Source organism: Hevea brasiliensis, chromosome 9 (assembly GCF_030052815.1).
Source record: "Hevea brasiliensis isolate MT/VB/25A 57/8 chromosome 9, ASM3005281v1, whole genome shotgun sequence".
NCBI classification, from domain to species: Eukaryota; Viridiplantae; Streptophyta; class Magnoliopsida; order Malpighiales; family Euphorbiaceae; genus Hevea; species Hevea brasiliensis.
Window position 1 is genome coordinate 24,942,982 of NC_079501.1, and position 13,459 is coordinate 24,956,440.

Below are 13,459 nucleotides of genomic sequence, written 5' to 3' on the forward strand. Positions count from 1 at the left end.
AACTTTTATAAAATTAAATAATTTTTATAAAAAAAATTAAAATTCAATCATAGAATATTTATCCGATGATCTCCTACTTTCAACCGCAAAAGCAAACTTCTTGTCAATCCCTGTCATAACCTTCTTCACGGAAATTCAAGTTGGGGTGGCCACCAATCGACTTCATGTTTTCAATTTAAAATTTAAGAAAATCAAAATCAAGTGAGTTGTTGGGATGTCCATCAGTTGGTTTCATAGTTTCATTTCAAAATTTAAGAAAATAAAATCAAATTGTAAAGTCTTTTTTATTTTATTTTAATTTTAATCAAATTCGATGATTGAATTTTTTTATTATTTTTTTAAATATAATTTTATCATAAATTGAACTAAATATGCTAATTTTAATTTAATTTAAAATCGATTTTGATCGATTTCAGATTTCAGTTCTGGGTTGAAAAGATTAGATGAGTTCCCGGTCTTGCAAGAAACTCCGTTATTCATTGACCTAATGCCAAGTAAATATGCCCCATTCTTTATTAGAAATTGGAGAGGAAAAGACAAAATGAACTAACCCAACAATTCAGTCGTATAAGAACTGACCTGTTCTTCTTACACTTCGTTCTACCATTCGTCCCTTTTTGCTTTTCCAATAATCCTATTTAATTTGACCGTCTTTGTTTGCCAGGGAAGTTGCCTGGAAAAGTGGTTCCTTCCTGGTAGTAAAAGCGAAGTGAATGCAATTTTCAGGGGAAAAACATTTAATTATCCTGTAAGCATTTGGTTTTCAAGTAATCTTTTGAGAGGAATACTGGAAAACAGAAAATTTTCCCTGTTCACTTTTTCATGTTTGCCATTCAATTTGTATTAGTTTTGGATATGGAGTGGATGAAACTCTTATATAAGGAGAGAGAGTTTTATTTGATGATGTCTGCATAACAATATTTCTATAGAAAGGAATTCAAAGTGAGAGAGTTCTTGAAAAAAAGTGATCAATGGATTCTGCCTTCTTATTTATTCTTTTCTTCTCTTCCATGTTTCTGAGCATCCAAGCTTTTCAAGCCAACTGCCTCATTCTCAAGTGCGGGGATGGTGCTCCTGATATTCGTTTTCCTTTCCGGCTATCAGGCCGGCAGCCCCATCACTGTGGTCGCCCTGCTTTTGAACTTTCTTGCAAAGACAACACCACCATGATTCGCTTTCCAAGTTACGGAGAATTGGTTGTGAAATCCATCTCCTACGATGTCAGAAAACTCCATCTTCTTGATCCCAAGAACTGTGTTCATCAAGTGTTTCTTAATCTTAATCTCTCTCACACTCCATTCAGATATTACTATGTTATCAAGAACTACACATACCTCAATTGTTCAACTAGGCTTCCACCTTCTTTTTCAGAGGTTACATGCTTAAGTGATTCTAGGCATCATGTTTACACTGTAGAATCTTCTTTGGTCCTGCCAGAATCCTGTAGGCCAGTGAAAACTGTTGCCATTCCATTTTCATATAGTCCTTATCTTGCTGATAACAGTTTTGGCCTTGGGTTAACTTGGAGCTCTCCTGGATCTGATGAAGATTGTGAAGCAAAAGGAGGTCAGTGCAAACTCCAAACAGGATATTCCACCACAAAACCGGAAAAAGGTAATTTTATTACAATCTTGTTTTCTTTACAATGTTTCATTCAGAACTTAATTACTTGACCTTTGAAATTTCAGGCTTTCCAATCAAGTACTTGAATTTAGGTGATATCTCTTCCAAGTTCTTGATGGTTCTGTTATGTATCTTGGCAGTGGTACTGCTAATAAGCATAAAGATGTATCATTCAAAGAAAGTGGATATGCAGCTTGAAAATGAGAATCTGCTTGAGGTTTTGAGATGCTACAAAGCTCAAGAAAACATGTAATTATGAAGAAGTATCATGTAAACAGAGGAGAGAAATCCATTTGTCATTATCCTCACAAAAATAACAAAAATGCATGCAAGTAGGAGGGGTATTGTCGTTGGTATCTTTTAAGGCAGGTTTGCCCCATTCTGTGTTTAGCAGCAAAATGGAAGGGGAATAACCTGGAATAAAAATTTTGTACTTAGAACTATGTAATTCTATTCCATTTGGGTTTTAACTTTTTTTCCTCTTAATTATTAAAAAATTCGAAAGTTTGCGCACAATTACTTTTTAATCTAATGCTTTAATTTTTATCATAATTTTATTAAAGGGTTAAAATTAATTTAGAGATGAGTTTATTTTGCTGACATTTTATGCCACATAAAATATTTTATTCATCATGGGTAGGATTCATATGCCATGTATTTGTAACAAGTGGAATTCACAGGATTCGACTTGTAATGAATAAAGTATTTCACATGATATACCGTGTCAAAAGCAATATACTTTATCATAAATCGATTTCAATTTTCAGATAAAACTATATTTAATTTAAAAAAAGTTGAGATTAAATTGTTAAAACTGAAAATATTGAATTAAAATGTACTTATGTGTAAATATTTGGAATTTTTATAATTAATTTTTAAAAAATTTCATTGGGGGGTGGGGATGCATCTTGGAACACCTATGCCATGGAAAAGATATGACTCCAGCAGTTGTGTTGTTAGAAGATTGCCTCAAGCGTCTCTTGCTTAAGGCTGGAGAAAAGAATAAAGGAATTGAAGGGCAGACCCTCAGAAATGATTAAAAAGGAGTTATAGAATTTAGTAAAGGTAGATTTACTCGGCTTTTATTGTCGGGGTTTTTGGATTTTTCAGGTTTAATTAAACCATATCATTGCTTCTTTACTTGAACTTCCTAGTTCTTTTGAAGAAGGAGAGTAATGGAAGCCAAAAGAGATCTCAGACTCATTAAGAACGCAGAATGGCTGTCCCTCTTAAGAGTAACTCTATTAGTACCAAATCGCCTAGCCAACTGAAGACTCTCAAAAATCCCTCTTAACTCAATATTCAATCCTGAACATGTGCCCGAAGAACCTACAAACCCCCCCACAACAATTTCCAGCACTGTCCCTTCTGATTAAACCACCTCATAAGGCTATCCTCTTGTCTCTCCTCACACTTCCATCAACATTCACTTTGAAGTAAGAGCAAGGAGAGACGGTCCAACTAACCAACGCCACTGTACCCTGATTCAAAGAAACTGCAAATGTTAATATTGCAGAGAACGTTCTCGTAGATTCCTGAGCTCTGGAAAGAATGGAGAATACCAAAGCTAGGTAGGTGTGCATTATTTGGTTATAGTCGAATAATAGATTAATCCAATTAAACTGTTAAAATTTGATTGTTTTGATAAGGGTAAGTTTAATTTAATTTTAATTAAAATCAAAATAATAAAAAGTCGAACCAAACGATATCAAAATTTCCATTTGATTCTAATTTTAGTTCTTAACTCAACTTCGAATCAAAACTGAAACTACACGCTCCTATTCAACAAATACATAAGCTCCGATGATCAAATCAAAAAATTGGAGACCATTGTGGCCCATCAAAACGACACTCGCTACAGCACAAATTCTCAGAAAGCCAAGACTAAACACAATCTGATTATCTACATTTAATACCACTGAACTGAAGCTGAAGGATAAAAGAAAGCCCATAGCTGTTCAGTAAAGGTGCAGTCTCTTAACACTTGCAAAGTAGAGTCAATATGCCAAACATACCTCACACAACATAGAAGAGTTCAAATGACGTCGGCATCTCTCAACATTTATCAAGAGCCGATTATGTATAACCAACCACAAGAAATATTTTTAATATAATTTTTTTTCCCTTTCGTGTCGCTTATCTCTCCTCCCATCCTCTCGCACTCGCTCTGTCTCCACCATCCCAGGACGTCGAGACATTAACTACAAGCCATATCCGTAAACTGCTCCCATAAATGCCTCATCCAGTCATACCTACATTAATTATTATTATTATTATTATTTATATAATGGAGCATAATATTAATAGAGAGTACACAGTGAGAGATTCGAAATCCACTCTCCGATCACTACACCTTAAAAAGAGATTAACCAAATTAATCCTAATTGATATTAATTATTATTATTATACCCACCAAATTTTTAGTATCAAATATTATTTTGTCTATGTTAAATGTTAATTAGAAAGAAAATTATTATTAAACATTTTAGGCTCATGAATGGTAAACCTCCTCCATAAAAAGAGAAGAATTTGATTCCTCCGATTATTGGATCCACCACTTTGGATCTATAAAATTTATTCCCTTCCCTCACAAACTCAACCCACAATGCATATCATTTGTAATAATTAAAAATAATCTTTTATTTTCATTAATTATTGTGTAAAAAGTAATCATTTATATTGCTACATGACATCCTGTAAAGAGAAATTGATCCGCTTAAATAATAGTAAATTAATATTAATTAAATAATTTCTTTTCCTTCTTTAATTAATAAATTAATTTTAATATATATATATATATATATCTTAATTTGATGTTGTCATCCGCTACTTTCTATAAATTAACTAACTTGATCATTTATAATTACTTTCTATTAAAGAGTTGTCATGTGACACTTTTTATAAGTAAATTAATTAGATAATTAATGATTATTTTCTATTGGAGGGATTATCACATGATATTTTTTATGAATGAATTAGCTTGATAATTACTAGTTATTTGTTATTAAAGGTGTTGCCACAAATCAATTTTTATGAAGAGATTGATGGGTAATTAATAGTCATTTCTTATTAAATTGTAATTTTTTTATATAATTATTTTTTGTTATTTAAAATTAATTTTTAATGAAAATATTTGATATTTCATTAATATTTTTTCAATTTTTAAATTTTTCTAAATTTCCTTTTTATTTTATTAAATTTTTAATATTTATCACATTATGCTTGTCTAGTTCAGAAATTTCAGTTAATTAAAGAATAAAAAATAAGATAATTTTAATTATAATTTAAAATTTTTAATTTTCAACAATTAATTTAAAAAATGTGTTTAGAAAATATTCTAAATTAAATGAAAATTTGAAAGGAAGTAGTAGTTAGGCAAACCATAAACCAAGGCCCATGGACCTTGTAAGCAGATCGAATACAGACTGGTAGCGTAACGGCAGGAACCACCAACAACTGAACCAATAATAGAGGAAATTTCTCGTCCCCATAACCTGACACTCGAATGTGTGAAAGTGATCTCTAATTGCGACTTCAAAAAGGAAACCTGACAACTTGTTTGGTTGATCGACCAGGTTATTATGAAATGCTTTGCCCTCCACTTCGATTCATGAGATTCTTGTCTGCGTGTATTTAGCGTCTTCCTCAGCAATCACCACCCACCACTTTCACGCTTTCTTCTCCTCTTGTGCTTTCTGCTTCTTTGAAAAGTTCTTGAAACTAACTAATATACCTGAAACTCCACAGTCATGGCCTTCTACGCTCCATCTGTTGCCTTTGTCTTCATTCTTGGGACCTTTTTAATCTTCCCATTTGCTCGTTCTATACCCTTCATAGTTCTCCATGGTAATTTTCTTCCTATCTTTTTATAGTTTTTTTTTTTTTTATTCCGTTAGTTGATAGCTTCATTTTTTGTTTAGTGATCTGTTATTGATTATGGATATTTTTCTGTTTCTGGGTATGTTGATTTTAGTGATTATTGTTTATGAGAAGGCATGATTGGAGCTGATTATGTCAAATATCTGTGCTTTTTTGTGTTGTATGCTATTTTCAGTGAATTAATTATATTGGAATATTAATGGTTTTCTTGTTTTACATGGAGTGAAATTAAGCTTATTTTTCATAAGCTGGTCACATAAAATGTATCTCTCTCTTTCTCTCTTGTCATAATGAATCTATTTTACAAACTACAAAGAATTCGAGTACTCTATTTTATTCAATTGCTTATCAAATCAGAGGAATTTTTTAGTTCCATTTATGTTGTTGATTTTGTATCTTTGTGCCTTCTCAAATTATTCTCGTTCCTTTTATGGCAGGTATTGGAGATCAATGCAAAAATCGAGGAGTAAAACAGTTCACTGAGTTACTGAGAGACTTTTCTGGTTCTCCAGGATATTGCCTGTATGTGAATTTAGTTTCTTAAATTTGTTTTCTTTAAAGTGTGCATGTATTTCCAACTGGTCTTGATTGTTGCTTGTTTTTTATGCGTATGAGTTTGTGTTGAAGTGTTCAGTAAATTGACTTTAAGGTACTGACGCTTGTTAGAGGAAAATTCTTGTGTAAAAAATTCTTCAATTAAAATGTGAGTTTCGATGTATTCTAAGTCAAGCTCTAAGCATTTGAAGTACTTTTATTATTATTATTATTATTATTTTGTTTGAACCCTGCTTCTTTTGAGACCATGGGGAAATATGAAAGAATTTTCCCTCTTAAGATTTTTTTTTTCAAATGTGGTGGCATTGCTTCAATCCTTCTGCTTTGTGCAGGGAAGTTGGTGGTGGAACATGGGATTCCTGGTTTATGCCTCTCGAGGAACAGGTAAAAGTATTAGAAATATTGATTGTCCTACCATTCTAAATAAGATGCCATTGTCTTCTATGGTCTGAATCATACGGTATGTTTGCAGATGGGTATTGTTTGTAACAAGGTGCGAGAATTCTTCGGGTAATCTGTTATCTATCTAATTTTACACCTGAATTTTATTTGTCCTTTAATATGACCACTATCATATCTGCAGGTTAAAGAAATGAAAGAATTAAGGGAGGGTTACAACATAGTTGGTCTCTCACAGGTGATCTATAATGGTTTTATTGTTTTCACATTGCACATGTATGTTTTGGAGCATGCTTGCTCTTAAATGTTCATTTAATTTACTTAGTTAAGAGATATCTTGGTTGGTTATATTTTTAGCATTTCCATTGCAATTAGCTATGTAACCTTTTTCATGTAAATTATTTTTATTGTAGTATTTCATGAGCCATAATGACTAATGAGCATTGCATTAGCGAGAAAGCTTATCATTTTGTGAAGTCCATTCATGTAGCTGTACTTTTTCTCTTTAAAGAATTTGATCATGCCTAAGAGTACTACACTCATTTAGAGTGTTGGATAAATTTAAGAATCCATCATGCATCTCTCCTTTGCGATGGAATGATAAATGAAGTAATGATAATCAATCATCTCCTTTGGTTATATATTTTTTTCCCTGCCATTCAGTTTATCTGTGATGTACTGTGCTTAAGATACTAGGTCTTTATTTTTTTTTTAGTTTCTTTTAGCCCTAAATTTCTTTTGGTTGGACAGGGGTTTTAGGGGCCTAGGAGGTGGCCTTCTCTTATCTCTCTGCTTTAATCAGATCATTCTTCTCCAGGACTTCGCCTTTCTCCTTCTGTTAATTGTTCTCACTTCCATGAATTGTTTGTCATCTTATTAAATATTCTATCAGTTACGTCCAGCCTTTCCAACGAGATGTCAAAATTTTTTCTACTTGTCATAGGTTCATGATACAATTCAAATGGTTCTGGCCATCATGGATGTGTCACATTTCAGCTACTTTTATGTGTGGATTTGCAAATTTATGTTGTCGTGAAAAATCTACCTTAACTTGGAAGTACGCTGTTGCATTGTTCATTATATGAATATGTTGATTGCACAATTTTTACCCCTTTTTCATGAAAAAATAGATTAACATAAATAAATTTTAAAAATAAAATAAAATAAAATCAAGAAGTATGTTACCCCAGTTTGCATTCATTATTCTTTCATATGCTAGACTGTGTTGTTACCTATCAGAGTAGGTAAAATCCAGTGATTAGGCAATTCATTTAAATGGTTCTAATTCATTTTTTTTTTCTCTCGCTTCTTTTGATTTATCAGGGCAACTTAATTGGTCGAGGTGTGCTAGAGTTTTGTGAGGGTGGACCTCCTGTAAGAACCAGCTATAGATAAAGCGCTCTTATTTCTTTACTTTGAAGATATATTACTTTCTTTCCTTCTTATTTGACATCTGTTTTGTTATTGCATTGAATGTGTCTGTAGTTTTAGTAAATCCTTTGATGGATGCTTCATTTTGTTGTATTTTCCATATATCAGCTATTATATTATATTGTTAACATATTTTGCAACCTTTTATGGAGCAATGGCAATATATAATTTCTCTGTTTTATCACTAAAACAGGTTAAGAATTTCATATCCTTAGGGGGACCTCATGCTGGTACTGCTTCTGTTCCTCTTTGTGGTGTAAGTACCATCGCAGCCTATCTTTTAATAATTTCATCTGCATGCTATCTGTTTTAGCTTGAAACATTCTCCTTTTAAAACCAGAGAATATTAGCAGAAAAATCCTTCTGCTATTCCAGAGAATTTCAATATGGTCATTTAACTTCACTGATTGCTAATGGGGCACACCTCTGTGCTATTAAAAATTAAAAGACATTTCTCAAGTAAAATGCAAAATTATCAATACCCCTGTAAATAAATTGTCGGTTTATCATTTCATATTTGTGGAAGATTAATGCCAACTCAAATGTCATTAAGTTGCATACTGCTTTGCAAATAGCTTAGCTATTTATTTTGTGAATTAAACAGTTAAGGAAGCAAATATTTTAGTTGTTCTTTTTTTTTTTTTTTTTTTCTTGTCTGATTGCTATTACTTGATGAGTAGCTTGGGTCTTCTTAATGTAGGCATTAGTAAAAACCATCTACATTAGATCGTGGCTATCTATTCTAAATATAAGTTCTTGCACTTGAGTCATAAATTTCATAATAATGGGGACCATTGAACTCTAGAACTTGCAACCAAAAGGCTCCAAGTTCAATTCTTGAGAACAGCCCCTTCATGCTAAGGTATTCAATGTAAAATCCTTTCTCGGGTTTCTGCTTCATGGACCATATCTAGATAATTGCTTTCTATAGAAATACTATTATGAACTGTTTTACATAAATTTTTGTTCACACCATTCTTTGTTCTGACTGATATTCTTAAAGTAATTCTCTTTTGCAGTCAGGCATTTTCTGCATAATCGCAAACAACCTAATCAAGTCAGAGATCTACAGTGACTATGTACAGGTATCTCTTATCTCTTAGCTTCCTTTAAGCTTGCAGCACCATAATATTCAAGTGTTGTCATCTAAGAACGCTAATAAGAGAAGGATTTTGTTCTGATGATTCCAACAAGGCTTGAGTTGACAAATGAACTATGGCATGTGAAATTGCAGGATCACCTGGCTCCTGCTGGCTATCTCAAATTCCCCAATGTGAGTGCGATACATATCTATTAAAGCAAAAATGTTCCGAAGAGGTTCCTTTATCCTTAGTGCTATTTTTTTCTAAGAGCATTATAATCACAAAATCATACAGAAATCTAAAGCTTGAATTGACCACTTGGTAATTGATTTATCAAAATAATGCATGTAGTGGTTGAAACAAACTTGTCATAAATCTCACCTTCAGCTTTTATCCATAAATAAGTTGCATAAGAAGTTCATATAGGAAAATTTCCAGTTTTATCGTCTTTATTCACTGCCACGGCAACAGTAGCTTGACATCCTAGCGTGAGAATTATTTCCCAATTGTTAGGATATCCCTCACTACTTGGAAAAGTGTAAGTTTCTTCCGAAGCTCAACAATGAACTTCCTGAAGAGAGAAACTCAATTTACAAGGAAAGATTCACTAGCTTGCAGAATTTGGTGCTTATCATGGTGAGGAGGATATTTCATTATAATATTGTAACATCACCGGTCCTGATCACATTTTTTTATTTTGAAGTACGCTAATGTATTTTTTTATTCTCCATGTCATTATTGGATTCCAACAGTTTGAGAATGACAATGTTTTGATACCTAAGGAAACCTCTTGGTTTGGTTATTATCCATATGGATCTTTTAAGACAGTTTTGCCTGCAGAACAGGTACGGTTTTTATTTTGAAACAAATTGTTGAATCCAAATCTGTTTGCTCTAAATCTTGATACAAGTTTCTTAGTATATTCCAGAAAAAGGAAAATTGAACAAGGAGAATTTTTCTTCACTTGTTCATTTCTATGATGCAGACAAAGCTTTACTCTGAGGATTGGATTGGTCTCAAGGCCTTAGATGAGGCTGGAAGAGTTCATTTTGTAAATGTGTCAGGGGGCCATCTCGGAATATCCGAAAGTGACATGAAAAAGCATGTTGTGCCTTACTTGGTGGATCAACAATCGGTAAGGAGGGTTAGCAAAGCTGGGTTGCAGGGACTTCCCCGCAGAATCACGCCAAACAAAAAGAGAGAACAAGATGTGGAAGGATTCAGCGGCACAAAATCATCTGAAGAGATACTACATGGATCATCATCATATCAGTGGCCCTCATCAGTGACAGGTTTTTTCATGGAGCTTGTTGGGCTCGCAGTGACAGAGGAGAATGCTCCCGATAAATTGTGAGTTGGAACATCGGCTGCTTCAGTAATTTCCGCTGGGTGGAATCAATAAGTATAGTAATCCCGTATTCTTCTGTGCTTTATACTTGCCATTGCTTATCAAAACCTCTGGCTGTCACTTATGGCTATTGTTGAAATCGAACTCAACTCTACAGGAAAAGCTATAATGATTAGTATCGTGGATTACCACAATGATTCATTATTTATACAAGTGTTTCTCAAACTGGCGTTTACCCTATGCTTGAAAGCCATGAGTACTGATCAGCAGCTCAACTCGTTTTTCAACCGCACAAACTGGGCTATGCGCGACTGATTAGCATCCAACGATGTCAGAAAGTATAAGGCATATGAAACAAATTTTTCTCACGAAATGCATTAAATGAAACACCATGATTGTTTTTCTTACACTAATGATTCAAGACGGAAAGTTGATTTACAATGGGTCATGGAAATGGAGTTTCAGCGCCATATCATCAAACATTATTCATCATTTATATACGGATAGGAAAATTTGGAACGGAAAGAAAACTCATCAAACCATTTGTATGCAATTTCACCCGCCTCTCAGTAGACATGAATGTCTACACTAATACCTCCCAAATGATTGGCCTGGATTGAGCAGCTGTTCTTTGTGCTTAGTTGCTCTCCCAAAATCTTTTGGTGAGTATGGCAGCGGAACCACAGACATGAACAGGATATTCTTGCCAATGCTGCTTGACCAGCAACTCGAACTCGATAGACCACACTTAGATCAGCCAATATCTCTCTTCTCACAGTATCTGACTCATGAGCGGGGTCATACCCATCAAGATCTGCCTCATTAACGATAACTACAGAACCATCATCAAAGGCCACAATATCCTGGGATCGTGCTGGCCTTGGGGTCTTCAAGATGAGATCAGTTGTGTTAATGTGAGCACTTCTTCTCAGCTTAAGATTATAGTATTCCAGAACAGCCTGCAATGACAACAGATAGTTGGCAACCTTTAATAAATATGAAATAGCAATGATACTAACAATAAACATGGCAAAACATCATGTAACACCCCTCTCCCTCCCCTTCTATTTTCTCTTTTTTTTTTTTTTAACTTCTTTTCTAATTTAACAGGGAACTCATTGAATCGCTAAAACATGAGGACCAAAAGCAATTTCAGAAGATTCCATATTTCTGTACATCCTATATGGTGTCCAATAACATGATGTGCCAAGCACTAAACTGGCCTTAAATATATCAAGGGAACTCCATAAATTCCTAAACTTCCACATAGTAAATTGCTGTGAATCTTTCATCAACTGGATCAGAAATCTTGCTAGAAAAGTACCTGCCACTGAGCAGATGCTAGAAGCACCCTTGGCCTGATTGACCTGACATGATCATACGCAGCTTCAGGTGTCATTTGTTTGTGTTGCACCTGAATAAAAAAAAGTAACATTGTAAATCAAGAATTGCCCAGAGATTACGACAATGTTAAGTCCATTAGAGTACTACCAGGTAACAAAGAACAATGGTTGTACTGCGGCCCCGACCAGCCTTACAATGAACATATGTAGTACATCCTTGCAATACATTCTCTACAAGCAAGAAGATATGAAATACCAGAATCACGTGTAAGAACATTTCCACTTCGCAATAAAAGTTCCATGCTTCATAAAAATCACATAACATTTATAGGCAGCTTACCATGAATGAAATCCACAGCTATGCAAATATCATTTAGGGATGGTGCAAAGCAGTAGTCTCTTGTAGGAATGACCAGATGGTCAATGCCATAAGCCTAGCAACATTTCAATAATTTAATGAAAAATATATACAAAATTTAAAAACGGTGTAAAAAATGAAGCGAACAGCATATATTATGACACTGATATGCCAGAATCCCTAACAAATATATAGTAACAATGTTAAAAAAAAATGTTTATATAGAACAAATTCAAGAAAACTGAAAGAAATAGAGTCACCAAAGCCAGAAATAGCAAGTGGTGAAATATAAATACGGAGAGATTTTCACGTAAAATTTATGAATTATCTGATGAACTAAACAACTAAGCTCATGAAAAGAGCCAACAAAACCACCCACCCACCCGCAACACACACACACACACAGGAAACAAGCAAATGCACCCACATGATAAAGAGATGTTGGAACCAATGTCTCATATGGCTCATTCAATGTGATCACACCATGAACACCAAGCTCCTTTAGGCATGGAACATCTGTAGGGAATGGAACAGCGCCTAGCAATATGAACTGCAAAGAAATTTAATAAAATTAGCAAGAAGTTTGACTGTCACAATACAACAAGTAGACAGGTAAAATCTCATTAACTAGAGGTTCAATATGCTGCAATACGAACTGCAAAAGAACTTACTAGAATTAGCAAGAAGTTTCACTCTCACAATACAAGTAGACAGGTAAAAATTCATTAACTAGAGGTTCAATATGCTGCAAAAGTTGACTACCAGAATCTTGAGCTTTGAACAAACAAATAGTAGCATAATGCTGGGTTTTAATCATAGATGCTTGAAAACACATCATAAGAAATGAAAGATAGGGGAACAAAAGATTGACAATAAAATGTACAAACAAGAATAAAGATATTCTGAGCAAAATGCAAAGAAAACTTTTCTTTACTTGAAAGAATTACAAACACTTTCCATTAAACTTTAGACACCAATCTAGATATGCTTTCTGTTCTAAAACATCATCCTAAGATGCAAGTTTCCAGCACTTATCATAGAATTTTAGGAATTAAGAAAGACAAATCAATAAACAGTCAAATTCCTTGAGCATTTTACAAGTGGTATAAAATTTCTTGCCTATTGATATCATGCTAAGCAAGGTCCAATCAGTCTTGTACAAAGGGATTGGGATTGGTAAACGCGATACACCTTTGCACCTAATATAAAGTTCCCGCTAGAGCAAGAAATGCCAAAAAGCCTAACCTTTACTTACTTTGCATTATACCTGCGATATTATTAACTAAAGTTTGCTGCAGCATTGATTGATCATCCATTGCCCACTTGTCTTCTCTAACCAGATTTTAAAAACTCAAAATACCCTAAAACATGATAACAAATAGATCCAACTAAACAAGGCATAGCACAGCGCTCAATGCACAAACCCAGAAAATTGAATGTC

At 33.8% G+C, this 13,459-nt stretch overlaps 3 protein-coding genes across 5 annotated transcripts; 2 read left to right on the forward strand and 1 right to left on the reverse strand.

Annotated features, from left to right (window-relative positions):
* Positions 1–608: 608 nt before the first annotated feature.
* LOC110661406 (RING-H2 finger protein ATL22) lies at positions 609–2,139 on the forward strand. The gene is made up of 2 exons (XM_021820025.2): positions 609–1,614; positions 1,689–2,139. The coding sequence occupies exons 1-2, from the start codon at positions 972–974 to the stop codon at positions 1,874–1,876; spliced, it is 831 nt and encodes a 276-aa protein (XP_021675717.2). The 5' UTR covers positions 609–971; the 3' UTR covers positions 1,877–2,139.
* Positions 2,140–5,011: 2,872 nt separating this feature from the next.
* Positions 5,012–10,542, forward strand: LOC110661407 (uncharacterized). 3 transcript variants are annotated; one of them, XM_021820026.2, is made up of 13 exons: positions 5,013–5,198; positions 5,371–5,469; positions 5,940–6,024; positions 6,390–6,441; positions 6,530–6,550; positions 6,641–6,694; positions 7,780–7,830; positions 8,081–8,143; positions 8,907–8,972; positions 9,122–9,160; positions 9,483–9,605; positions 9,722–9,814; positions 9,955–10,542. In XM_021820026.2, exons 2-13 carry the CDS (start codon positions 5,373–5,375, stop codon positions 10,321–10,323), a joined length of 1,113 nt encoding a protein of 370 aa, XP_021675718.2. In that variant the 5' UTR covers positions 5,013–5,198; positions 5,371–5,372; the 3' UTR covers positions 10,324–10,542. The 3 variants fall into 3 exon arrangements, with proteins under 3 accessions (XP_021675719.2, XP_021675718.2, XP_021675720.2); XM_021820027.2 differs by lacking the exon at positions 9,483–9,605 and having other exon boundaries at positions 5,012–5,198; XM_021820028.2 differs by lacking the exon at positions 5,371–5,469 and having other exon boundaries at positions 5,015–5,198.
* A 125-nt stretch (positions 10,543–10,667) lies between these two features.
* On the reverse strand, positions 10,668–13,334 carry LOC131169259 (phosphatidylglycerophosphate phosphatase PTPMT1-like). Its single transcript, XM_058152194.1, has 7 exons — positions 13,286–13,334; positions 12,749–12,840; positions 12,446–12,568; positions 12,001–12,094; positions 11,809–11,891; positions 11,642–11,731; positions 10,668–11,276 (listed from the first exon to the last, which is right to left on the reverse strand). The coding sequence occupies exons 1-7, from the start codon at positions 13,332–13,334 to the stop codon at positions 10,884–10,886; spliced, it is 924 nt and encodes a 307-aa protein (XP_058008177.1). The 3' UTR covers positions 10,668–10,883.
* Positions 13,335–13,459: the final 125 nt, after the last annotated feature.

Bases quoted from the DNA above. Each gene is read 5' to 3' on its own strand.
- LOC131169259 (XM_058152194.1), bottom strand. From the start codon at position 13,334: ATGGATGATCAATCAATGCTGCAGCAAACTTTAGTTAATAATATCGCA. The intron at 12,569-12,748 runs GTTAATGAATTT...ATTTCTTTGCAG, and splicing joins TGCAGCATATTGAACCTCTA to TTCATATTGCTAGGCGCTGT. The intron at 11,892-12,000 runs GTAAGCTGCCTA...TCTTGCTTGTAG, and splicing joins AGCTGTGGATTTCATTCATG to AGAATGTATTGCAAGGATGT.
- LOC110661407 (XM_021820026.2), top strand. From the start codon at position 5,373: ATGGCCTTCTACGCTCCATCTGTTGCCTTTGTCTTCATTCTTGGGACC. The intron at 6,695-7,779 runs GTGATCTATAAT...TTGATTTATCAG, and splicing joins ACATAGTTGGTCTCTCACAG to GGCAACTTAATTGGTCGAGG. The intron at 9,161-9,482 runs GTGAGTGCGATA...CCCAATTGTTAG, and splicing joins GCTATCTCAAATTCCCCAAT to GATATCCCTCACTACTTGGA.
- LOC110661406 (XM_021820025.2), top strand. From the start codon at position 972: ATGGATTCTGCCTTCTTATTTATTCTTTTCTTCTCTTCCATGTTTCTG. The intron at 1,615-1,688 runs GTAATTTTATTA...TTGAAATTTCAG, and splicing joins CACCACAAAACCGGAAAAAG to GCTTTCCAATCAAGTACTTG.